This window comes from Falco biarmicus, chromosome 4 (genome assembly GCF_023638135.1).
Source record: "Falco biarmicus isolate bFalBia1 chromosome 4, bFalBia1.pri, whole genome shotgun sequence".
Lineage (NCBI taxonomy): Eukaryota > Metazoa > Chordata > Aves > Falconiformes > Falconidae > Falco > Falco biarmicus.
Window position 1 is genome coordinate 40328960 of NC_079291.1, and position 25214 is coordinate 40354173.

General features: G+C 39.4%; 2 protein-coding genes across 3 annotated transcripts in view; both read left to right on the forward strand.

The window, feature by feature from the left end:
• The window catches only part of LOC130147791 (macrophage mannose receptor 1-like), a 66575-nt gene extending 64188 nt beyond the window's left edge, over positions 1-2387 (forward strand). For both annotated transcript variants that reach the window (XM_056335467.1, XM_056335468.1), the window contains exon 30: positions 289-2387. In XM_056335467.1, the coding sequence (XP_056191442.1) occupies positions 289-539 (251 nt within the window). In that variant the 3' untranslated portion in view covers positions 540-2387. The remainder of the gene's footprint in view (positions 1-288) is intronic.
• Positions 2388-6342: 3955 nt separating this feature from the next.
• Positions 6343-25214, forward strand: part of LOC130147529 (macrophage mannose receptor 1-like) — a 33554-nt gene continuing 14682 nt past the window's right edge. Inside the window, exons 1-20 of the mRNA XM_056334803.1 lie at positions 6343-6516; positions 8202-8600; positions 9845-10018; positions 10980-11144; positions 11468-11584; positions 12447-12590; positions 13959-14141; positions 14323-14477; positions 15386-15499; positions 16218-16333; positions 17181-17329; positions 17754-17953; positions 18338-18459; positions 19255-19342; positions 20054-20198; positions 20672-20707; positions 20795-20964; positions 21827-21894; positions 23520-23620; positions 24835-24977. Coding sequence (XP_056190778.1) covers positions 6456-6516; positions 8202-8600; positions 9845-10018; positions 10980-11144; positions 11468-11584; positions 12447-12590; positions 13959-14141; positions 14323-14477; positions 15386-15499; positions 16218-16333; positions 17181-17329; positions 17754-17953; positions 18338-18459; positions 19255-19342; positions 20054-20198; positions 20672-20707; positions 20795-20964; positions 21827-21894; positions 23520-23620; positions 24835-24977 — 2850 coding nt within the window. The 5' untranslated portion in view covers positions 6343-6455. The remainder of the gene's footprint in view (positions 6517-8201; positions 8601-9844; positions 10019-10979; positions 11145-11467; positions 11585-12446; positions 12591-13958; positions 14142-14322; positions 14478-15385; positions 15500-16217; positions 16334-17180; positions 17330-17753; positions 17954-18337; positions 18460-19254; positions 19343-20053; positions 20199-20671; positions 20708-20794; positions 20965-21826; positions 21895-23519; positions 23621-24834; positions 24978-25214) is intronic.

A 25214-nucleotide genomic window follows, 5' to 3' on the forward strand; every position in this document is an offset into this window, starting at 1 on the left:
GGTATGCCTGACTACCATATCTGTTTCCTAGGAGCATATTATTTCCTTGTAGAATAAGTTATACTCCGTTTGGTATCCAAATAAATGCAGATTTTAAAAAATAATAATTTGTGATATAGCATACAATGTTAGCATTTTAAAATCTAATACTTTTATGTGGCTACCTTTGTCTCTCATTATTTTGAAACAAATGGAACACTTCTTAAAACATCATGCTTTCTAAAGAAATTGTTTTCAGTAATCAGACAGAGTATATAGCATCCTCTTGATTTCTTTGTATGTTTTCAGCGATGACAAAGGACGAGAAGGCTCCTACTCTGAACCATGGTAAAACAGGTGTTGTAGTTATTGTTGTCATCCTCATCCTAGTTGGAAGTGGCCTTGCTGGCTATCTGTTCTACAAGAGAAGAAAGAATCGGTTGTCAACAAATGACAGCTTTGAGAACAATTTGTATTTTAATAGTGATGCAGTTCCTGGAACTAGTGACACAAAGGATCTTGTGACCAACATAGAACGGAACGAACATGCAACACTGTAATGTAATAAAATGGAATGTAATGTAATATGTAATGTAAAATGTAATGTAATAAAGTAAAATGTGCCTTGTTTTAATAAAATTATGCAATTAGAATTAAGCCAAAGCTATTTTCTCATGTGCAAATACTGCAGTAGCCGGTTTCAGTGTGTGTGTGATGTTATATACAGCAATTACTTTATATTGTAACCATTGTATAAAGTGTCAGATTTCAGATCTCACAATTTGATGACCCACACTGGTGAGTTTGGGTCTTAAGAAAAGATATAATATTGAATAATTATTAAAAGGAACAATAGAAATGGATGTATCTAGATCCGCTTGAGAAGGCTCCCAAGATTTGAAGTTTCTGTACCAGATTTATTTCAAACCATGCTAATGCACAGATTCTTCAAGCTATTCATCAAACACCTCTCTGATTCTACCATCTTTCAAATATTCCTAGGGACTTAACTACAGGGATAACTGCTGGATTACAAGTCTGTATTTAGGCACATCCTCTTTGAACTACGTGGGGAAAAAATAATTTTATGATGTAATTTCAGTTTCCACGATTTCACATAACAGAGAACCAAGTATGTAGTTCTTGTATTTATGCACTCTAGGATTTAACCAGGTAAAATCTGGGGGCAGGCCTCTGGAATGGAGAAGTGTGGTTGCTGTTAACTGCCAGAGTTCTGGCTGGCCACAAGTGGGTTTGTCTGGGAGAGGTGATGAAGGTCATGGCAAAACTTTCTTCTTATCAGGACGGCAGCTACTGAGGAGAGGGGAGAACATTACCTAGATGTGTTCTGGAGGTCTACAGGAGCACTGGATAGCTGTTACGGTGATCACATGTTGGTACTGCTCTCCTACTGCCTTTCACTGAGTAGCACAGGTTTGTGGGATGTGTGCTAGAAGTCAAGAACAATTTAGCTTTATCAGTGTATTAGTTGCTATTGATTTTATTTCCTTTCTAAAATGGCTAGATCAGTTACCATTTATGGAAATTTTAGATTCCTCAGTGTGGAGGTTATATTCCTAATTTTTCTAAATCTTGTAAAATTTAAATCATGCATGATGCCTCACTTGCATACAAAGGTTTGCAAGGTTTGATTTTGTGGTTTCAGATTTTGTTTTGTGAAATAAACAGCAACAAGCTTTGATTTTTTTAAAATAGTTTTTCATTTTATAGTCTTTATATAAGACATTGCAACGGGATAAAGTTAGAAGGGAGATGGTACAACTGTGGAGACATTCCAAGTAGTAATCAAGTAATATATTGACTATATATTCCTGAATCTGTCCCAGGATTGTCTGCTTAAAATGAAAACAATAATGTCAGCTGAGTGATTTCGTAAAAATCTTGAATTACATGTGTGTGTAGGTAAGATGGGGAAATTTATCATGAAAACTTTTCTCTGGCTCTGCTCCCTTTCTCCCAGTTATTTCCTTGCCTGTGTTCCTACTGCTGTTTCCATTTTTAATGCACAGTTGTTTGAGCATGTCTTTTCAAGGGGTAGTACCTCTAATGGTTCTTCGTGCCACCCGATGGGGCTTATGTGCCAGAAGCCTCCTCACTGACTGATTAATGATGTTAAGGATGATGTCGTTTCAATGATATGGAGAAGCGTTGCCAGCTAGAAAGGTATGTGAAAGGGACAGTGAAAGGTCAAGAGGCCCAAACTGGAATCCGAGCCTCACTGCGCTGGCTGCAGTCTCTACCCAAAAGAAGTTCAGTCCTGTTCTGGGGCCCTGCACAATCTTAAGGCCGTGTCTGCACCTCGAGTGATTCTTCCAGATAACATTTAATCGCATGTATGTATGCAAATGTATGATTGGAAAGAAAATAAAGGTTGAGGGAATGTCTCATTTCTGGTTCTTTGCAATACTTGTCAGGTACGTGTACAGCTAAAAAGTGTCAGGGAGAGAATCTGGCCACTGGAGCCTGGATAGTCCCGGGCCTATTCATGCGTTTATACTGCCTGAAATCCAGCGTCATCTTCCAGTTGAGGAGAATTAAAAATGCCATGCTAGTTAATAGCTGGCAGTGGGTGTAGCTGCCTCTGTGAGATGCTGCGTCTGTTCTGCTCTCTTGTCCAAATGGGTGCAGGAAAAATAGAGGAGGTTCCAAATCTGAGACTGTACTTGGCCTGCTCATTTTAGAAAGAGTGTAAGTGAAAAAGACTTGCAAGATTTTCGGAAGAGGAGGAAATTTAAGCTGTATGGTTTACTGTCCCTCCTATTGCAATGCAATGGAATTGAAGCGAATTTCCCATTAAAAAGAGAAAACACGGAAGAGTGGCATTTACAGCACAGGTAATCATTACAGTTGCGTGGAGTAAGCTGAAGATAAACACTGAAACCTTATACACAAATTCTAACAGGAATTTTTGAATGGAAGATAGAGAAATGAACAGGCGTGAACACTTTAAACAATACCTAATTTATATACGATTAAATGGAAGCCCTTTACCTAGGGACTTGTAATTATAAAAAAAAAATATTTTACCTAGAGACTTCTAATTATAAAAAGTAGAATTTCTTGGGGTTTTGCTTTGGTGGCGGTTTTGTTTGTTTGTTTGCTTTTTCTTTTTTCACTTTTTTTTTTCCAGCTAGTACCTTTCAGTGATGGCTACTCATTTATTAGACTGTCTGAATACAGAGTCTAGTCCCAGATTTTTAACATTATCATTCCTTTGGTCATACTTGTGACAAAACTGATCATACAGGTTCAAGAAAAATTGGGAGAGTAGCTTCCAAACTAGTATTCTCTTTCCACAGCCTCATGCTGTTTCCAGCTTCCCTGGCCTCAGCTGTTGTGTAATAGTTTTACCAAACACCATTTGGTGATCTGGCATCATGTCTTTTGCCTGCTGCTAAGGCTGCAATGTTCCTGACAAGTGATTGACTACATCAAAAAAGTTTCAAAGATTGGGCTGGGGAAGTTATCCACGTTGTTCTATTTGACCGAAAAAAAGCAGTGTGCCTTCCTGGAAATTATTGACGTTCATATGGACGCAATGTAACTTGTTGCTTCATGTATTCTGGCCCTCCACCAATTCTTTCAGCCATTTTCTACTACTGGCTACTATTCCTATCAGGATCAGTCGGTTGCCTTAGAACGGCCCTGTTGCTCTTGTGTTCTCTTATTTTGTCTCCTGAGTAGGTGCCGCTACTTAGGGGAGGTTTCAGGCTGGATGTTGTGTAAATATACATTCACAGAGGAATTGAGATCTTGCTTTTCTGAAATATTCTTGCTGTAAAGACAATAAAAATAATTTCTTGGCAAGCAAGATGAGACGTAAGTGATGGATAGAAAAGCAAAGCAAATTTTTAACTGATCACTAATAATTCATATCCATAATCCTCTGATTCTGCCAAGATTTCTCATGTTTGATCTTGGCGGTTTAGATACATGAAAGAAAAATAAATGTTGGTTATGTAGCATGAAAATATAGCATGAAAGTGCAGGATCCCTTATGTTGCTCTTTTAGTGTGTTTTGAGCCTGTCTAGAGAAATGGAAAAGTTGTTCACTCTTTTCCCCCCACCCCCCCCACCCCCAGGCTAGAATGTATCTACTGAGGTTTAGAGCATATCTTTTTTTTTTTTTTTTTTTTTTTTTTTTTTGGTAAAAGTATTGTTTTGTGTTGGAAACTGTGGTTGTACTATATGTGGGGATTCTGAGTAGAAATCTTATATCAAGTTATAGCAGGCTAAATGACCACAAAATTCCTTTCAGATTTTACTACCAGTGTTTTTTGAAAATGAATTATTTCAATTCTGTGGGGAAACATCCAGCTGAATGCGAATGGACTCACCCATGCATTTCTGTGGGCAGCTGAGGAATGACTCGACGGCAATATTTGATAGCGTGTAAAGGTTTGTCTCTGCACGTTGCTACGTTTCTTGATACCCTTCTGCTTAATTTTCATTTCCCCTTTTCTCCAGAAGAGTTCAGACTTCACAGAAAAGGTGGTGAATCTGCACCCTGTGAGTGAACTTCCTGCCTGGGAGCAGATTGCCAAAGGAACAATGCTGACTCAACACAAAACCCAGCAGCCTTTCTTCCTTGCCGCTTCTAAAATGTCAGGCCGTGCCTTACCCAGTGGAAGATGCTGGAGTGCACCTTTGCAGTCTTCTGATTTCCTCTCCTGCTTTGTGGACTGTGATGGGGTCTGCTCAGACAAACATACAAACACTGAAGTGGAACCGACCTCAGTATGTTTTACTTTTTTTCAGCATCTCCCAGCAGATCATTGGTAACAGTCCTTCACCAAACGCTGATCTTTCTTCAGAACAAAACTAGGTTGTTTTTCCCTGTTGTAATTGTACTCGTTGCCTCCCCGTAGCTCTGGAGATGCTGAGATGTTGGAGGCAGCAGAACCACAAGACATTACATTTCTCCTGCCTAAATAATAAACAAGAGTTTTTTCCATCTGCACACGTGGAGCTTCTGAACAAGGATGCAAGAAAAGCTGGGAAGTTGAGGTTGCGGAGTCAAGCATTTCCATGTAGTGGAGTACCAGAACGCTTTACTCCAGACTCAGTGCAGCCATCTTTTCTTATGCATCATAATTCACTGCATAATTGACCATCTGCTGCTTTGCGGAGGCAGCCCTCTCTTTTCTCCCACTTTCCTCAGGTCTCAGTGTCCTTCTCAGGCTCCTGTTCTTTCCATGGGTTTGGTCTAGCTGTACCTGCTGGCCTTCAGGTCCCACTATTTTCTCTCACTGTTGTAATTCTTGTTCTGCTGTAATTCCTTGTGCATCTTTTTAGACCCAGTGAGTCGTCTATCTGCGTCTAAATCAGAACAATAGAAGCAGGATCACACATCTTCAGGTAGGTGTTTTCATTGCTTGCAACAGCAGCGATTTTCAGGGAAAGACCATAAAGGGTATTTGCTTCAAATACAATATGGGGAAAGTTATCCCAAACCAGCCTCTCCCGAAGACTTGGTAACAGAAATTTTTCAAAGGCCATAAAAAAAAAGGGATGTAAACCTTCCTCAGGAGTGCCTTTTCTCTTCCCCTGCCTTTGACGTTTTTCTAATTCTTTTACCTGTCATGAAGGAGAGAGCTTTTTTCAGACTAAACATCAGAATTTTGTCAGAATGCCTGAAGGGTGTGCACTGTATGGGGTGCAAACTTTCACAGACTAGTGGCACGAAAAATGTGGCAGTATTCCTTACCAGTTTAGTTTTCCTCTCTAACAATAATTGAAAATCTATTTTCCAGTTACAGGTTCTCCCTAGAATTCTGTGGTTTCTTTTCAGAATGTCATCAGCTGTTGCTGTCAGTTTGGGTACGTTGCTGCTGCATATAGTCAGGAATGGAGCACAAGAGGGGACAGGTGCCTCCTCAAGAATGCAGGCTCCGTTTTCTACAGCTTTTCTCTTTTCTGTGGAACTGCAGACATGGGAAATTCTGGTTCTCGCTGTCTCAAAGGTCGTAGTTACCTGATTTGCGTGGTGTCCTAGCCAATTTTTCACAGTGTTGCATTTCACTCTGGCTTTGTTCATCATTTATCGATACAGAAAGATCCCCCTCTTCTTTTTCACCTTTTTAATTTCTTTCTGGTAAAGAGACATTCATGTCACCTCTTCGTAAAAATAATGATCCTGAACTGTAAGGTATGTCTCCAAAAATCCTCACTAAAATGTTCTCTCTTAGATCTCATATTTCCACGGAAGAGAAAACTTTCATATAGTAGAGAAACCAGCTTAAAAAGAAAAGTTTATTCATTAATGTATTATTTCAAGATTACTCATGTGACATGATCCAGTTCCCTATTTGCTGCTCAGAACTTCCCTGTATCTGTTGAGTCTTAAAAAACGAAAAGGATTTGTTAATCAGGTTCAGTGCAGAAGGATTTTCTTGCAAGACAAGATTTGGTCTTCAGCACTTCAGCGAGTGGAGAAGAGAGTGAAACATTTGGCCATGGCTGTCTACCTGCTTCTGATTTTTCTCTCTTCCTTTAGTACATCTCTTCAAATGGCTGGTAAGTCTTTGTTCTCTGCTGAGTAGGGAGTTTTACAAGTTCTTTCTTGTGCTTTCCTGATGCCCTTGCTGGACAGTGAGTTTAGATCTAGTCACAGCATGTAATTTGAAACAGTTTTATTCAATTCTTAAATTTGGTGGTATCTATATAGGCATTCTGTCTCCTTAACCCAGTTTTCGAGGTGGTGTATGAATGAAGGAAATACACCAACAGATGTGGGCACTAGTGCTAATTCTTGAAAATCTGCCAGCTGAATGCAGACAAAAACTGGTCTGAAATTACTCCACTGGAGGTTAGGACAGCTCAGAAGTCCTCTCAGCATGCACAGAACCATTGGCTGATACGTGTTTTGAATTTCTTAGATATCTCATAGAGATTATGGCCTATGAACAGTTGCATGTTGGAATCCTGTTTCCAAGCTGATGGCTTTAGGAAGGATGTTAAAAGCTTCTGTTAGATTTCAGACACTCCTACTGCTGAGAGGAAAACAAATGACGCTCTGTCTGCAGCTTTTTCTCACAGGAAACTCCCAGCTAGAGAACTGCAAGAGCCCAGTGCCATCACTGGGATGGCAGCAGGGACTAGCCAAATGCAGATCTAATCCACTACAGGAGAATTTCCTTTGTACATGTTTTTGGGTGAGACCAATCTGGCTCTAATCTATCCTCTGCTAACCTTCTCAAGAACCGCTGCGGCAGGAAAGCTGTGCCAGAAATGCCATCTGGCTTGTTCAGGTCTGCAAGCCTTTCAAAGAAACGTCACTGAGGCTGTTCGACCATCCCCTGGCAGCCCTGGGATGGGGGGTGGGGGGGTGGTTATGAAGCCCCATTTAACTATTCCACCCCGGCAAGAAGCTTTGCGGGGCAGTAAAATTCAATGGCACAACAAAGCGAGTTGGATGATGGTGCTGTCACTTAAAGAGTTGCTCAGGGATGCGAGGCAAGGTGCAGAAATGGTTACGTTTTGGAGCAGGCTGAAGTTTTGTCCCTTTTTTGAAGCTGGTCTTAAGAAACAAAACCCTGTTGTGCAGTGCCTCACATTTCTGTTTACAAGTGTAGCTATTAATGGCACACAGGATACTTACTTAGCTTAACTATGCTCAAAACCAAAGTGATGATGCGGCAAGTTGTGGCTTCCCTCCTGAGAAACTGACAAGTTGAACTCTGTGAAGAAACAACTTTTTTGCACATTTGCCAAAAATTTCCAAAATAATTAACCGGAAATTAATAATACCCCTCTTGCCTGATAAGCTGCAAACTGCAACGTCATCCTAGGCCAAATATAAAAATGGTTGAATTTTGAATATGTAAACCATTTTTAATAGCTCTAAAGGAAAAATTCCTTTTACTTCCAAAATTAAAGCCTCTTTAGTATGCTGTGTGGTGATGGAACTTTGAAGAACTCATGAAATTTAATAAAGGTAATTTTTGAATGGCATTTGAGAACAGTGTGGAGGGATGTGAAGAAGAGTAATTTCTCTTGAAAGAGCTATATTTTCAGCTTCTGTGTTGCTTGCATCTTAAGAACATTTTGATGAATACCCTTCATACTGATGATTCACCTCTCTTGCTTTCTTCTTTTACATATTCCATTTCTTGTTGTAGCAGACTGACAAATAGCAAGTAGCTGACTTACCTCTTCTGAAATCTCTCCTCAAATGTTTGCACTCTCATTTTATTTTATAGATAGTGGAATCTTTTCAATCTATAATGAAGACAGCAAGCTCTGTGCTGAAGCTCAAAACTCTAGCTCGGTCATAACTACCACTTGTGATGAGCACAATGAGTTTCAAAAGTTCCGGTGGGTCTCTGCCACGCAGCTGCTTAGCATGGCGCTCAAGCTGTGCCTGGGAGTGCTCAGCAAGGACAACGAGGCTGCCATCATGTTGGAATCCTGTAACAGGACAAATGAGCTCCAGTGGTGGGAATGTAGAAATGAGACACTTGCAACCCGTGGCAAGGATTTATTTTTCAACTATGGCAAAGGCAAGGGGAAGAAAATCAGGTTGTCCGAAGGATCAGGCAAAGGGAGCAGGTGGAAAATCCATGGAACTGCAGACAGCGTGTGCTCTAAGCACTATGAGGGTGAGTACTGAAAATTGATCTCTATTTCTAGGTAGCTTGACTGCCCCTGTTTGCAAAACATTCCACTGCCTGCTTGTCATGCAGCAACCCTTTTCTTACAGAGACATCAGTAGCAGAGCTAACTACAAATAGGGTGTAGAAATGCAAGGCAAACATGACTGTATATATTTCTGCAAACCTTGGAAAGCACAATTCTTTCAAATGATGGAATAAAATGACAAAGGCCTATGATATAATCATAAGGAAGAATGGGAATTCTGTTTGTACAGCAACAGTGGGAGGAAATCTATGACTGTTTCAAAATATGTCTGATCAATTTGTAGAAGTGGTGATTGTGTTATACTTGAATATTTATTGTTGCTTTTACTTGGTTTGGCCATGTACTATCTCTAAGAAGTTAATTTCTAGTTAACATATATGTAATCCACTTTTAACAGTGCTTACCTGGGGTTTCCCAGGCCCAGCAAGAAGAAAAAGTAGGAAAAAGCAAAAAGAAAACCAGTGCTTAATAGTTTAGGATGCAGTAAGTCCTAACACACTAATAAAGGAACACTGGAGAGTTAGGTCTCCTTTTCCTGCATTATTATCCCTCCTGGGCTATGTAGCGTGGTCATCCAGGCTCAAGTGTTCAACTTCCTTTCTACAGTGACATTGGCAGGGTGGGAAGTTAAATACCATGGGATGAAATTTTTGCTGTGCTCTACAGCAGTTTGAATTAGATTGAAATTTGTCATGATTTTGTTCAGATAGCAGCTAATTAGACTGCATAGAGATGGGAGGGTCACATCCCAGCACAGTCACATGTAAATTTAAGATATAACTTCCTCTCATGATGACTAATAAAAATATTCTGATATCTCCTTTCCAAGCCTCTTCAACCATACAGGGGAAAAAGGGAAATAAAGAACCTAAACATCATCCAAGGACAGAAGTATGTATGCAACAGGTGAAGCTGAGTCATAAGCACCTCTGACACAGTAGTCCAGAGAGCAATGAAAGGAAACAATGGACAGAAATTAGTCTCAGGGCCAATTAAGGGTTGTTTGGGAGCCTTAGGTCTGAATATTTTGCTATAGTCATACCTGACTGGCACCACAGCCTTGGAAGGCTTTGTGGTAATGAAGTACTGATGTGTTAAGCTCTTGCACAGCTCTGTTGTGTCCATGGAGAGCCGCTTATGAGCAGAGACTGTGGTGAACATCTGATACCAACTGACCACTATTGACCTATGTTTCTCTCTGTAGATATCTATACACTGGAAGGAAATGCCTTTGGTGCACCTTGTGTGTTCCCTTTTAAGTTCAATGGTAAATGGTATGCTGAGTGCATCCCTTGGAGTGGCAGTGCAAGCTTTCTCTGGTGTGCAACTTCTTCAGATTTTGATAAAGACCAATTTTTTGGAAAGTGTCCATTAAAAGGTAATTTATTTATAAAGATTTCAGTAAAGGCATTAAACAAGTTTCTTCCACTCTCATGGTCAAAGTCTCCTTGGGATGTGGAAGTAGCATTGGACAGCAAGCTGGATTCTGGCTAGCCTAGTTCACTGGTGAGCTATGCAATAAGATGAGGTATCTGCTCTTCACTCTCACTGTTTCTCCAGAAGACATGAGAAGTGGTCTACAGTGCTTCTGAGACTATGGTACATCTGGGGAGTATTCTGGGGATGGTGACTGGGACTGATGGAAAAAGGAAGAGAAAATCCCTTGGACCAGGACAGAAGAAAGTCAGGGCAAATGAAAGGCAGAAAAAGCTGCAATGAATGAGGAAGGTGAGATATAGGGAAGCAGGAGACAGTGGTGTATCATAGGATGGAGCAGAGAACAGCAGGGCTGGAGTAAACTGAAGGGTGTAGGACACGAGCAGCGACCTTCACCTGCCTTAGGTGCTCCAGTGCTCCTTACACCCACAGATCATCCAACACAGCTTTCCAATAACGACACAAAGTCTCTACCCCTTCACATCTGATTGATTGGAAATGATCGTTTCTGTCACATTGGGAGTCTAAGTGAGCGTAAGTGGGGTTCCAAGGTAAGAAATGGTTGCGGAGACCAAGATTTTCTGTATGGGGAATAGAGAAATGTGTGTGTAGAGGTAGAATGTATCAGTGAGTGGGTTAATGTGGACTGAGCTGTGAGAGAAGTACATTGGTTATATAAATAAGAAGGAACAGGGTCAACGTAGAAAAACTAGGTTTGGAAGGAGAAATAATTCCTTATGTGATTAATGTATTATCAATATAGAACAAAATATATTTAAGTGGGGCAAACTATAAATAAAAATTAGCAAATCATAGTTACATATTTTTAGTCTGCAATGAAGATTTTATTTTCTGTGTTAGCAAGTATGATTATCTTGTCAAATGTTATCATTGTTTTATAGACACCATACACAACAACCTTTGGAAAACAAATCCTGTGACAGAAACCTACTATCAGATAAATTCAGAGTCGCTTTTGACATGGCACCAAGCAAGAAAAAGCTGCCAGCAGCAGAATGCAGAATTATTAAGTGTCACAGACCTTCATGAAGAAATGTATTTATTAGGTAAAGTAAAATAAAACCCCAAACAAATTAATACATATGTTGGAAATGTAGGTCAGCTCCAAGAGCTTGAACAGGGATACTTATACTTACCTTGTGAAAATAGATCTTAGAGACGTTTTTAAAACGTTTGTCCTTTTCTAAAAAAAATATTAAAATCAATGGTATTGAAATAGTGGAAAAAAATCTAACCTATATTTTAAAAAGAGATATCTACTATTACACTTTTCCTTTTTCTGGGCTTTAAAATTTGATCTCAAGTTTTATTGAATAATTTACAAAACCAGAGGCATTTAATAACTTGAATGTTCCTTTTGGCCATTTAGGGCTCACTAGTGACCTGGGTGTCAATGCGAAGCTCTGGACTGGCCTTTTCAGGGCACTTGACAGTGGCTGGCAATGGATTGGGGGCGGTCCTTTCAGATACCTCAACTGGGCTCCAGGTAGGTGTCCTTTTCTGAAACAATGATCAGGGTCTGGGCCAGAATTCTCTTCTCTTCTTCAAATTTATGTTACATAATTCCTTTGGCTTCACAGAATTTTTAAGAGGTTCCAGGAGGTTGTGAGAAAGGTAGGATGTTACAGTAATAGAGGTCACACCAGAGATGGTTCTGAGAATTTCCCAGAAAATGCAGATAGTTCAGAAAACAGTTTAAAACAAATACCCGCACCTCATTCTGGCTTGTTTTTTTTTTTTTTTTTTTAATCTACAATTTTATCAACAGGCATGTTAAAAAATTAAAGAGAAACAGTGCATAAAAAAATATTTTCACTTGTTCTCAGCTACTGCTTTTGACTTTTAGCCATTATATTTTGTCTTAATAAATTTCCACTCTTTTCTTAGGATCTAAGTCACCATCTTGCATGTGGCAATGTTACCTATTTTCATAATAGTTGTAGCTACAGGGGAATCCAACGGGCGAGCACTCTCATGGAATTCAATATGCATTTCATGTCCAATGTCCAACAGTAAAGGACAGTGAGTTGTTTGCAGTACTACCACCCCATAAGGAACTGTGTCTTAGATGAACTTTTACAAGCTTTTTTCTGTGTGCTGCTGTACTTCAAACACACTGAATTTCTTCTAAAGCAGTGCATGGGAGAGGAGGGGTAAGTCTTATGTTTGAAATGTTGGCCCTCTCGGCCATCCCAGTGGTGCTCCCTTGTCACCACTCTTGGGAATTATCACTCTAAATAATAAATACACCAGTGGCTTTGCAGCTGAAAAAGACCCGTGCGTTCCCTCCTGTGATGAGGTGAACATTTTCAGTGTTAACAGAGGGATTCTGTGCCTCTGTCCTAAAGGAAATCCCTCTGTGGAATCTGGAAAGATATGTGGGACCTTCCAAGGCAGGAATGGCAAATGGGAAAACCAGGTGTGTGATCGGAAACTGGGATATATCTGCCAAAAGAGAAACTCCTCCTTCGATTCCTCCACTATTGCCTCAGGTAAGTTGGTCAAAAAATAAGGCTATTTTTGCAGTCAGTGAGAAATACTGGGAGGATGCCGTGTATGAAATGACAATATATTTTCAAAACAAAAGGATTATACTTATTGACCTGGGTCAAACACTAAGAAGACGTTAATTTTCTGGCTCATTTTAAAGATGATGTCTAGATGTTGTTCATCAATTTGAAAAGATCCCAGGGTACCAAAGAAGGCATCATTAGTGTTTAGACATGTTATCCGGACCACAAAATACTGATGAATATCCTATGCTCTAAAAAAATACACTAAAGATGTGCCCTGCTAAAAGATGTGAGCCAGAGTTCATGCTCTCCCTGCTCTCTCTGACCCTTTTAACTCTATACCGAAAGGAAAAATTCAGAATATGGGGCTGGCACCTTTTCCCAGTTGAGCTCCCTTTCCACCTGGGGCAGACTAGGTCTTATCTACGTCAAGAAAAAGGTGCGCTATTACTTCATCGGGGAATTCCCAGCATGCAAGTGTCCCCAATAAGTCCCTCAACTACATATATACAGAGATATAAGATTATTCTCTGGCTCAAGGGATGAATGGCATATCATAGCTCTATCCTGTACATTCTGGCTGTATCCAGACAGCTCACTGGGAATGGTTTCTGACCCATGCTGACTTCCAAACCATGCCTGGATGTTGTTTAGGGGAATGCAAGTCTGCGCTGGTCAAAACTATGTGCAGGGAGCATTGAACAGTGTGGCTGATCACATGCCAACGCTGGGTACTCATTGTGCCCTCTCCCATTTACTGCGTGGGTGCAGACCATGTGAACTTTCAAAGCAGTGGAAGATGGTTGGCGATACTAAATTCACACCAAAGAAATAGCGGCTGAGCAAAGTGTGTGGCATTTTTGTGCAGCTGGGATTTCTGATGTCTGGTATATATATGCGCCTGGGCTTTCTGATATATGATTTGGGCTGTGCAGGAGCTCCAACTCACTCCCAAGCACCTGGTGTTTCCAGAGAAAAAATATGCAAAATATCCTAAAGTCACCAAGATAAAGCCCCTGTGTAGGAAAAGAGGCTCTTTTCTGTGGAATGTGGCTGTACCCAGAGCCCTTCTGAGGGGGATTTGACAGAGTTGTGCCCTGCAAGTTCGCCTGCCAAGTTACTTAACATTTATTTAATCCTGTAAAAATTTTTTTTTGATAGCTCCCAGCACAACTGTGTTGTATTAATCTGTTCTGTATTCTTGGTGATCCTCAGACACTTGCTTCTCTCCTCTGCCAGTATGCACTGCAATATTTCAAATTCATGTCAGTAAAGGTCATTTTCTTTTTGATTAAAAGAAAACATTGAACAGGACTATGCATTAATTGTTTGAAATATTTTTTTTAGGTGACTTAAAGACTTTTAAGTGCCCTAGAGGATGGGTGGCCTATGCAGATCATTGCTACAGACTTTACAGAACACCCAAAATATGGAAAGAAGCCCAGTCTTCCTGTAGAAAAGAAGATGGAGAGCTGGCTAGTATTCATAATATTGAGGAATACAGTTTCACAGTGTCTCAGCTTGGGTACAGTGAGTATTCCTGCAGGTCACTTTTTGATCTGGAATTATACTGTTGCTGTTATTCATATAATCATTGTAACCATGATCTTAAATGTTTTTAAAAAGCCCTTCTTCAGTCAAGAGTGGGTGTGAGATGTGATTGTTCCATTTTAAGACATACTCACAACTACAATTACCTTTGTGTTCCCAGAACCAGATGATGAGCTGTGGATTGGTCTAAATGACTTCAGGGTTCAAATGTATTTTGAATGGAGTGATGGGACACCTGTGACTTATACCAAATGGCACCACGGAGGGCCGACCCACACGTCAAATAAAGCAGACTGCATTGTTATGAAGGGGGAGGTAAAAATCTCTCTCCCAATTTATTAATTTTTTTTGTCCTTTGTCCCCCCCAAAAGGAAAACATTGGTGACAAAAACAAACAAACAAACAAATGACAAGGGTTTTAAAGGGCTTTATAAACTTGGTTTAATTCAGAATATCTTAGTGTAGAGGGAGAGTGGAGACCAGATGTAGGAAGGTGTATGGTGGAGCACCAGAGGCAATGCACTGGACTGAGACTTGGTTTGCTCTGCAAATCAGAGTTGCAGTTATGATATGCATATCATTAAGATATGCAGTTATGATAAATCACCCACCTGAAACTGGTTGAAGTAACTTGTCACCCACATCAGCTGATTATAGCTGCATAGTATGATTCTTGGAGCAGGGACTTCCTCATGTTTCCCCTAAACCACCTAAAATACAGTTTTATTAGAGCTAATTTGAAGGCTCATATTACTGGAAGCACAAAAAATTAGGTACAAAAAATTCTATCTTGCTTTATGCTCAGCATAAAATGATGCACCATAATACTATGGAAAAAGACTTAAACAATACATTTTTAATATTTTGTGTTTAGTCTATCCAGCATTTCTTTGCTATTGTCATCTGGTTATATGAACATAGTAAATACCATGCTGGTGAGAATAGAGTGGAACAGCATGTTCCTTTCCTGCTCTCATCAGCCACTGAATCTTTAATACACGCAACCCTCATCCTCCCACCTCTGAGGAAATGTGGCCCTTATTGTCTTTATTGTGTTCTTTATTCGGGAGTTTTGGAGAAAGCAGCCAGGCAAGGAAGAGAGCCAGAACAGTCTTAGCCATACCAAGTGAGAAGGGTTCTCTCTGAGGATGGTGAATATTCCTGTTGGATCGATTTTCTTTAGATTTCACTTTTCTTTGTTGTTTCTTCTTTACCATCCTCAGGATGGATCATGGGCTGACAGCGCTTGTGAAACGAAACTTGGTTACATCTGTAAAAGGAAACCTTTGGCAGAAGAATCAGACAAAGGCGAGGTTACTTACCCAGGCTGCCAAAAAGTAAGTTTAAAACACAAGTACCAAAAGGTCACTGCATCTTACTCTCACTTCTGTGATGGTATCCCACAAGTCAATTATTTTGACTGTTCTTGGTGGAACCTTAGAAAATTGTTAATTTCGTATATACTGATACTTAGACTAACGGGGAATTTTTTTCTTTATTTAATCAAAATGTAGATTGACTTCTGTTTTTCACTTTTTTACACGTGCACTTCACTCAGCTCTCTTCAAGTGCAGAACTGGTCACCTCACCCAGAAAAGCCACTCTCTGCAGAGCATGTTAGTATTTGTTCATGCTGCAACTCACTGGTCTTGGGTTGTGTGCAGCCTGCTCCATCCAATCAATCTGCCACAGGAGGCAGGAATATTTGAGCCAACTGTTTTGCAGATTGTGTGTGGCCTTTTGCAACAGCTACACTTACACAATAAGGTGGAGCAGGCATTACACAAGGAGTTGCAAAGTGGCTGTGAGTGTGCTTGCCAGCTCCGAGTCATAGCCCCAGCTCATTGCTCGCAAAGACTCCTCCTGTGTCCTTTATCAAGGGGCAAGACTAAGAGCTGAGGTTACAAAAGCTCTGTTTGATTATCCTTTTTGTTTCTTCTCATGGCTTTGGAGATGAATTTTGACTTGGGGTGTGGTATTAATGTGGCTTTTGGAAGTGTACTGTGCTGTGCAGTCTGACCGCCCCCCGCGCATCTCTGCTGTTGACACTGACAGGCCTGGATGAAGCACGGCTTTTACTGTTACTCTGTGGGGCAGTTACCAGCAACATTTTCAGAAGCAAAAAAAATCTGTGAAGAAAACAAAGGTTACTTGGCTACTGTGAGAGACAGGTATGGAAACATTATTCTTGTCCTTTCATACGTGCAACCATGACAGAAGGGCCAAATAGAAATCTCTTTGCAGTTAGTTATTCATAGTGTCTAGCATGGCATCACTCCTTTGCTGGAAAATTTATGGTAGAACTGGAGAAGTATGACAAAGTACATCAGGGGCTTTCATATGTCATGATAATTTGATATGTCATCAATATAATATGATATGTCATCAATACAAGCATTCAAGCCATTTCTACTCTACTACACACCTACACTCTTGTTGATTCCAGGAACTAAAAAATTGAGACAACCTCCCCAAAACCCCAGATTGCCAGACTGTTGTAAAAGTTTTTGAACTAAAAATAAACAGATAAACGTGGAACTATTTATTTCTTCTGGATCTGAACTTTTCAGCCTTTTCTTTGCAACAGGCGTATCTGGAAACTTACCCTTTTTAGAATAAAAGTAGATTATTTTTTTCCCCCAGAGTAACAAAATTTAAAGATCTAACCTTATCATAAATCTCAGTAAAACACGGTGGCACTTATTTATACAGAATGAATAATATATATGCATTAACTCAAGCATTGTTTGGCTTGTGTTGCTCGTTGTGCAGTAGAAAAGATGAATAGAGTCACTCTAAATTCTAAACATGAATTACATTACCAAAATATAAAATAAAAATCAATTTATGTGACAATTAGAACTTTAAAAGTAAGATTGTTGCCCTTGCTTCAATCCATACTTATCTTTTCCCAAATATTAAGTCACCTTAACTTTACCAGATTTGCTACCATGAACACTTTGAAGAAATGAACAAATTATGATAAAATGTGATGCGTTTGGTACTTATTCTTCACAGATATGAACAAGCTTTTCTGACTTCTGTAATTGGATTCAATCCAGCAAGGTATTTCTGGATTGGTCTCTCAGATGCAGAGGAGCAGGGGACGTTCAGGTGGGCCAGTGGGGATGCTGTCACCTTCACTCACTGGAATGCAGGAATGCCAGGTATGTGCCATGGGGGCCACCGAGTTTCTGCTCTGGGGACCCAAGAAGTGACAGTTTGAAAGCTAAAAAGTGGTTTAGAAACACTTCTGGCATAAAGTGGCAGTAATGACAGTGCAACTTTCCATTTGTGCTAAAGGGATTAAATCAGGGATTGTGGTAGCTCCTTCCAGTAGACTGCCTGGGACTGCATATGTCTGTCGGCATCATTCACTCTCTGTTGTTTGATGGTTTTGATAAGTAATTCATAGTATAATGTAAAAGGGAATTGATAAAATTTCTTTTATGATTTAATTGAAATGCATGTGGATTACTGTGAGCTATTGGCATCCACAGTGGGGACAGGTTACTCTTAAGCAGGTAGCACATGTTTTGAGAAGATGCAGCCATGTATCAATAAAGTTTAAAAATGTTATGTTTCATGAAGGAAAGGAGTCAGGCTGCGTGGCGATGATAACAGGAACTTCAGCTGGATTATGGGATATTTTGAACTGTGAAGAAACAAACATGTTTGTCTGCAAGCAGCTGGTGGAGGGAGTGACCCCCCCACCTCCTCCAACAACGACCCCTCTCCCATCGTGCCCAGAGGGATGGAAATCCATTCCTCAGAGCAGCTCCTGCTTCAAAGTAGGTGTTTAATGTCTGAATGCAAACACTTGTTCTTTCAAATGAGAATACGTTTGTGTAGGCATGGAAGGTGCATCTTACCCTGCCTGCCTGATAGGTGGCCTGTGGCAACATGTCTCCAGGCGGCGTGGCTGGCTGGGAAGTGCTGGAAGGTGCCGTCTGTAGGTTGAACTGAAGTTTGGAGTCACAGGGAGTCTGAAATGGTAGGGAAAGCAAAGCTGCAGTAATAAAATTTGATAGATGACCACAGGCTTATGATTGCACAATTAAATAGTAAGTGATAAAAATAGAGGGCAGGAGACCAGAAGAAAGGTAGAAGCCCAGAGTTCTGTTTCTAAATTTCTGTAATACCCAGCACAGTATTTAGTTGTCTACTTCTCATAGATTTTTCAGGGAGGAAGGGAGAAAATGCAAACATGGTTTGGTGCAAGAGATTTTTGCAGAGCCATCGGGGGAGATCTGGCATGTATTCACAGTGAAGAAGAACAAAACCTAATAGCTGGCTTGTAAGTATCTGCATAGACTATCATTTAAATCCCATCACATTTTATTATAAATAATATATATATATATATATATACACACATATAAATAAATAAATAAGAATTGACCTTTCTGAAGGATGTAAAGGATTTCTGGTGATCAATTTCTACTTTGCAAAGATGGTGTAAATCCTTGCAAAGAGGCAGAAGGAAATGGGTGGAAAGAGGTGAGCCAAAGGGTTTCTTGACAGGCTTTGGGAAGTGGTGCTATGAATGGAAGTATCCTGAACATCCACAAAAATGAAAGAAGGATCACCAAAATTGGTTTCAACTAAGTTTAGTTCAAAGAGATAAAACTGATCTTCTTAGCTGATCAGGAGATAAAATACTTTTGATTGAAAGAATAGTTTGTACTCCTTTCCTTCCTTAGTTAAGAGGAAAAATTGGGAGACTAAGGAAAGCCTGACCTATTGATGTGCTTATATAAATATTTAAATCAAGCCTATGAGTATACACAGGTCTGAATTTGGATGCCTGTTACTTGGTGGAACCAAGACCTTAAAATATATTTTCATTTAAGTTCACAGTACTTGTGAACGTATGACACCGGTGATCTTCCCCATGAAGCTCTGTGTTTCTTTGCTTCCTGCCACATACAGTGCCAGGGTGTTTTTCCCTACATGACAATTGAACGTTTACTTCATATGACTGTCTCAAATGGTACTTCTAGCATCAAAACGCTGAGAATAATATAATATATGCTATACATTCTTCTTTATTTCACACTGTGTCTAATTGTCTGTATTTATAATCATTCAGAAACAGAGAATATCTTCACTTATCTTACTGGATGGGTTTAAGTGCCTTGGACTCTGACAGTGGATTTATATGGAGTGATGGCTCACCAGTGAGTAAATAATTTATTGTTCCAGCTTTTTGTCTACTTTTCCATGTCTGTGTTGGCAGCAGCTCTCACAACTCCTCCTATACAAGCCAGCAGTGACCATATTATTTTTTATTACCTAATTCCACTCTAGGAACAAGTTTTTATCTTTTGATACTTCATAGTTACAGCTAACAGTATGACATTCAGAGTAATGAAATAACGCCAAAGGTCATGGAATATCTTTCTTGGTCTAAGCAAAACTGGCTGTATTTATGTCTATATTACTATTTGTCATTTAATGTTAGAAATAATTTTGTATGTCTCCACAAGCCAGGCTTTGTTGCCCTCACCATCTTAAGTAGATCAAGGTCTGCAAGGCCCAAGTCCATATGGCAGCACTGATGGATTGTCTCAGGTTGGAACATCAGAGAAGGATAACCAGGGGGCAGAGGATGGTACTTAGATACTTCTTTCTAGAGCTTGACAGGAGAACTTTATCTCTCCTGGTAACAAAGAGGGCAACAACTTCTTGGCTTATTAACATGGCTTATAAATACATGGCTGATATATTATGCTATGCAAGGGTCATGTCCTTCTCCTTACAAGGACTGTCATCAAAGCACAAGACAGACCATGAAATCAAATGAAGTACATTCTTCTTCAACAGGACGATATAAGACAATTATTTCACCTTGAAAGGAAAATAGTAACAAAACTGTGTTTCCACTATAGGTAAATTTTGAAAAATGGGCAAGTGGCGAACCAAACAATTATGATGGAAATGAAAAATGTGGTGTATTTAATGGCTACAATAACATGAACTGGAATGATTTATTTTGTGAACATATGCAGGACTATGTTTGCCAAATAAAAAAAGGTAAGATAACTTTCTTTCTTAAGAAAATTTGAGAGGCAGATAAAAACATCCTTTCCAGGTCAGATCACATTACCCGCAGGTATTAGGGTCATCTGTGCCATCAAGCACAAAAAAAAACACTTAATAAATTTTAATTTAAATATAAGTAGTTGAAAACTATGGGTTCATCCATGAGATACACACGTAAGTTTGGGATGTATATGCAGCATGTTGAGGAAGTGAAATAGAGCAACGTAAAGTTTGGCATAGTTTCTGTAAGCTTAACATGTGATCAGCTATAACATGGTGTTTTGCTGAGCGTAACACCTTCTTTCCAGATATTCTGAGAAATTCTGTGACAAAAATAAGCATACTGAGTAACCCTTAAGATTAATTTTATTACTTGGAATTAAAATGCTAACAACTGTATAAATATATTTAATCGAGAGTTATCTGAGAAACGTAATATACTCAGATACTGATTTATGTTGCAGGAGTACCACTGAAACCAGAGCCTACTTCCACGTTCAGTAAGTCTTGTACTTCCAATAACAGAAATCAATTCACAATAACGACATTAAGCAGTCTGTAATAGAAATTAATGTTTTACCTTGCAGATTATGAATATATTGTTAGTGAAGATGACTGGATAATACATAATCACAAGGAATACTACTTCAGCATGGAACCAATGCCTATGGAAAAAGCCAGGGACTTTTGCAAGAAGAATGGTGGTGATCTTGCTGTTATTGAGAATGAAAGTGAAAAAAATTTTCTTTGGAAATACGTAAGAAACATGTTTTACTTCGAAGATGTGCTGTTCTGTCCTGCACTGAGGCATCTCTTTCAGCTGGCTTGTGAAATATTAGAAAGCGGTCCCCAACATAAAAAAAAAAATAAAAATCAGTACAACCTTTTATGGGCTTATCTACTTAGGAGCTTTACCATAATCATTATTTTGATAAATTGCTACATGTAGAGAAATCCTCAGCTTCTTTTCAAGAACACTCTCAGGATGCAAATTTCAAAAACCTTGCTGTGTTTATCTGAAAGCTACAGTTACTGTGTATATTTTCTTTTCCAACTCATTCTCTTCACAGAATTCAAGAAAAGCTTTTCCCTTTTTTTGCCAAAACAGATGTCAGATTTTCAGTAAAATGTTTAAGTCAGAATATTTTCTAATAGGAAAAGAATAACTTGATGATGATATACTCTTTTGGAAATAATTCCTTACTATTAAACCCAAATATGATTCCAGCCTTTCCTCCACATGACTAAGTACTAAACCCCACCATTTACTTGTAGTCTTTCAGCAAATTATCACGATGTTTTCCTAAAATTCTTAAAAAATATTGCTTTATCTTATAATCTGCTTAAGAGGTTGTTCTTATCTTCTTAACAGATTTCTGCTCCATTTCTTCTTCATGCCATTCTGCCTTTTTTTTGGTTGTTTTTTAAATTTAAAGACTAGAAATAGGAGAAAAAAAATTGCATTTTGCAGTTCAGGCACATAATCCCAGCAAATCCCCGGACATTGCATAATTTGCAATTTTACAACTGAAACTAAAGTGTTTTTTTGAGAGCTTGCTTATTTTATTTGAAATCTGTTTTCTTACAGCTCATTAAAATCCTTATTTTCTGTGTTTTAGACTTTCTATAAAGACTGGGGAAATAACTTCTATATTGGCTTAAGCGTGAGCCTTGACAAGACATTCCGGTAAGTCAAAACAAAACAAGTTTGTCAGATGTGAGTATTTGGCATGTCTGTAAGAGACTGTTGAAGTTCAATGACTGATACAACCTGTCTACAGCCATGTCTTGACATCCAGTTTTAAAATACGATTCTGCTCCTCAGGGGAGCATTTATCTCTTAATAATTTCACTCTCTCTTTCCCCTTCTTTTGGTTCTATACTCTGCTTTTGTATTGTGCAGCTGAGATACTCACTCACAGTTGGTGTGGTGTCATCCCCTTGTTAGATGACAGATAAAATTGGTTGGAGGTCTCTAGGATGTTCCAGATGGTACTTGCAGACATTACTGAATATACAAATGATCAAAGAAAAAGAACCCTCAAAACCTGAAGTGAGAGGCATCAGGGTGGTTTTTAGAGGTGAAGTATCAATAGTGGAGAGCCCTTGTCTGACAGGTAATTCCCAGATGGTTGTGCTGTCAGAGCCTAGGGCAGGACAGCTTCAGGTTACACGGAGTCATCACACTTCTCCAAATGTCTTTGGAAACAAAGTGCCCTGGGAATGTCCTAAACTACCCCTGGAGCCTTAGATGAGTTACAGACACATTTCTCCTGTGGCACTTTGCCGCCCCCCGCCGCCTCTTTTTCTAGTGACTTCTGGGATTTGAAGCTCAGTCAGATGAGTCTCAGCTTCTTCGTTTCAGTCTTTTTGCTGTTGCCTTAGGATGCCTGTCTTGGCCACAAGCCACAAAACTGGATAGTGTCATCTCCTGGAGCTACTGCTTTCTGCATCACATCCACTGCTCAGAAGACATGTTGTTTGTCCAGTTCTCCCTTGCTCCCTCACTAGGTTCATCCTCCTCCCTGCTGGATGACAGTGCCACTATATTCTTTATATTATTTCTCCCAGTTTATTATGTACTGGTTTTTCCTATTTGGCTCAGGAGATTTGCAAGTAGAAGCACCAAGGCATCCTGTTGATGCCTACCTGGAAACCCACTAAATTACCCTGGAGCTGATGTTGTCTGAAGTCTCTCAGTCTCGGCAGATTCCCCACTTGACTTTCCTCCTTCCATCACATTGAGTCTTTTCCACTTTTTTCTTGACTACTCTTTTAAAAAAAAAAAATTTAAAAAATTTGTGAATCACCAAACTAGGAAATGATTGTTGTACACCTGAAAGCAATAGCTGTATAATATTAAAGATTTCCTTTGTTTAACAAAATGGTTCCAATTGGTCCCCAGTATGTGGTTCAGGGCTCTGTCTTACCCTGCAAGATCTCATATTACTGGTTTTGGACGCAGGAAATTACTAAATTAGGCTCAGGTTTCTGTTCCTGTACTTCAGAGAAAGCCAGGTCCATCCAGTGCTATGCTGGCGTGTTCCCTGCAGGCTGTCAGTGCTTAGACACCAAGAAAGTCTGGGACCACCAGTTGAGACGGTTAGTTCAGATCTGGTCCAGACCAAACATACAAAGTTACTTTTTACTAATTCCAAATGGATGGTCTTGGTTTTCTCTCAACAGAGAACAGCATGTGTTTGTAAGCTAGGCTATAGGAAACTTAAAATACAAAGCTCTAATACATCCTTTACAAATAAATATTAACTCATTCAACGAAGTATTATTATTGCCCTGTATTACTTCTTTCAGGTGGATGGATGGAACTCCAGTGAACTATGTTGCCTGGGCTCCAAATGAACCCAATTTTGCAAATAATGATGAGAACTGTGTGGTCATGTATACCCAAACAGGTGTGTGCTGTAACAACATTCAGCCTGCATGGTGTGGCATAGGCTTGGGAGGGCTGCATGTGCAAGGATGGGTGAGTTATAATGCTGAGCAGGCTGGTGCCTGACAGAGTGTTTAAAAAGCATAGGAAAGAGCATAAATCATATCCTCTTCTTTCATTTATGCACTTTTAAAAAAATTCAACTCTATGTAGCTAACACATTGGATTACATCTGCAGTTCGGTTCCTAGCTTTGTCAGAAAATTTCAACATGAACAAATCAGTTAAGCATCAGACTATCTGCAGACAGAGTCAGTGTTTTTTTTCCTCTAACTTCTGTCAATTTTAAGACTACCTCTCAGGGACATCAGCTGTCTGTTATCATTTCTGCAGTTCCTAAAAATTGAAGGCTTGGGCATGGTTTTGATTATTACTAAACACTGCTATACACTATTTTAGTTAAAATAAATACAGATATCCTGTAATAGAGAGAGCTGGAAGTAATTGTGCCTACGTTAGCCAAGCACTTATTCTTCGGAGTAGTTACTCTCTTCTACTTTTAAGCATCTCTAGTCTCAAAATCTATAGCTGAGGTAATCTTCCTAGGCTCTGTTAGAGGTCAATGGAAGGAAGCGAACACTTTTGCGGAGTAAATATTATGTCCTGTTTTTGGAGATCTTTAATAATGTCCTTAATTTCCCTGAGTTATAATGACAGTATCTCCATTGAACATAAGGTGGGATTACCTTGTAGTTGTCTACAGCTAATGAAATGAAGGCCATTTTCTTATTCATTCCTGATCCATAAAACGGGGATGATGATGTTAGTGTTATATCCTTACATCAGATTCCCATAGGGGGAAAAGATACCCAGAAGACTATAAGAACCTCAGGTAATGAGGACCAAGTACCTTATATAGAGAGAGTGAACTTAGGGATCGTACAGGTCTTAGAGAGGTGAACTAAGCATTTGAACCTAAAACTCCCTTTTGGCAATGCTATTATTTTGCAATATTGAAATATTTCTGTTCTCAGGCAAAAATATTCATATTCTGAATTTTGCTGGAAACCTGAGTATTTCTAAGGAACATACATAAAAATTACTCTATTTCTGGGGCAGAGAAATACAAATATTGGAATTAGCTCTATTTCCTAGGATAGATCTGCTTCAGGAAAGGACACTTTTTATCCCAGTCTCAGTTGCATTTCATTTTTCTTTCATTCTAATTTGCTTTCAGGTACATGGAACGATCTCAACTGTGGCAGTGTTGAGTTATTCATCTGTGAAAGGCTTAACAACACTGTTCGTCCAGCTGTAGCTCCCACTTCACCACCACCAAAGGGTGGCTGTTCAGAAGGCTGGCTCCTCTTTGATAACAAGGTGCAGTATGAAATGTTGGTATATTGTGTTTCAAAAAGAGCAGAATAAAACCCATGTTTGGTTCAGTTTTTCAGTTGCAGCAGGGTTTTCAGTTTTCACAAAATATGTTCTGATTGTGTATATTTAAAGGCTATAAATATAAAATTCCTGAAATAAAAATTATAACCTCTATTGAGATTACAGCAGTTACGAGGGAGGTCATGAGACACATACAAGAAGAAAGCTTCCTCTTATAAT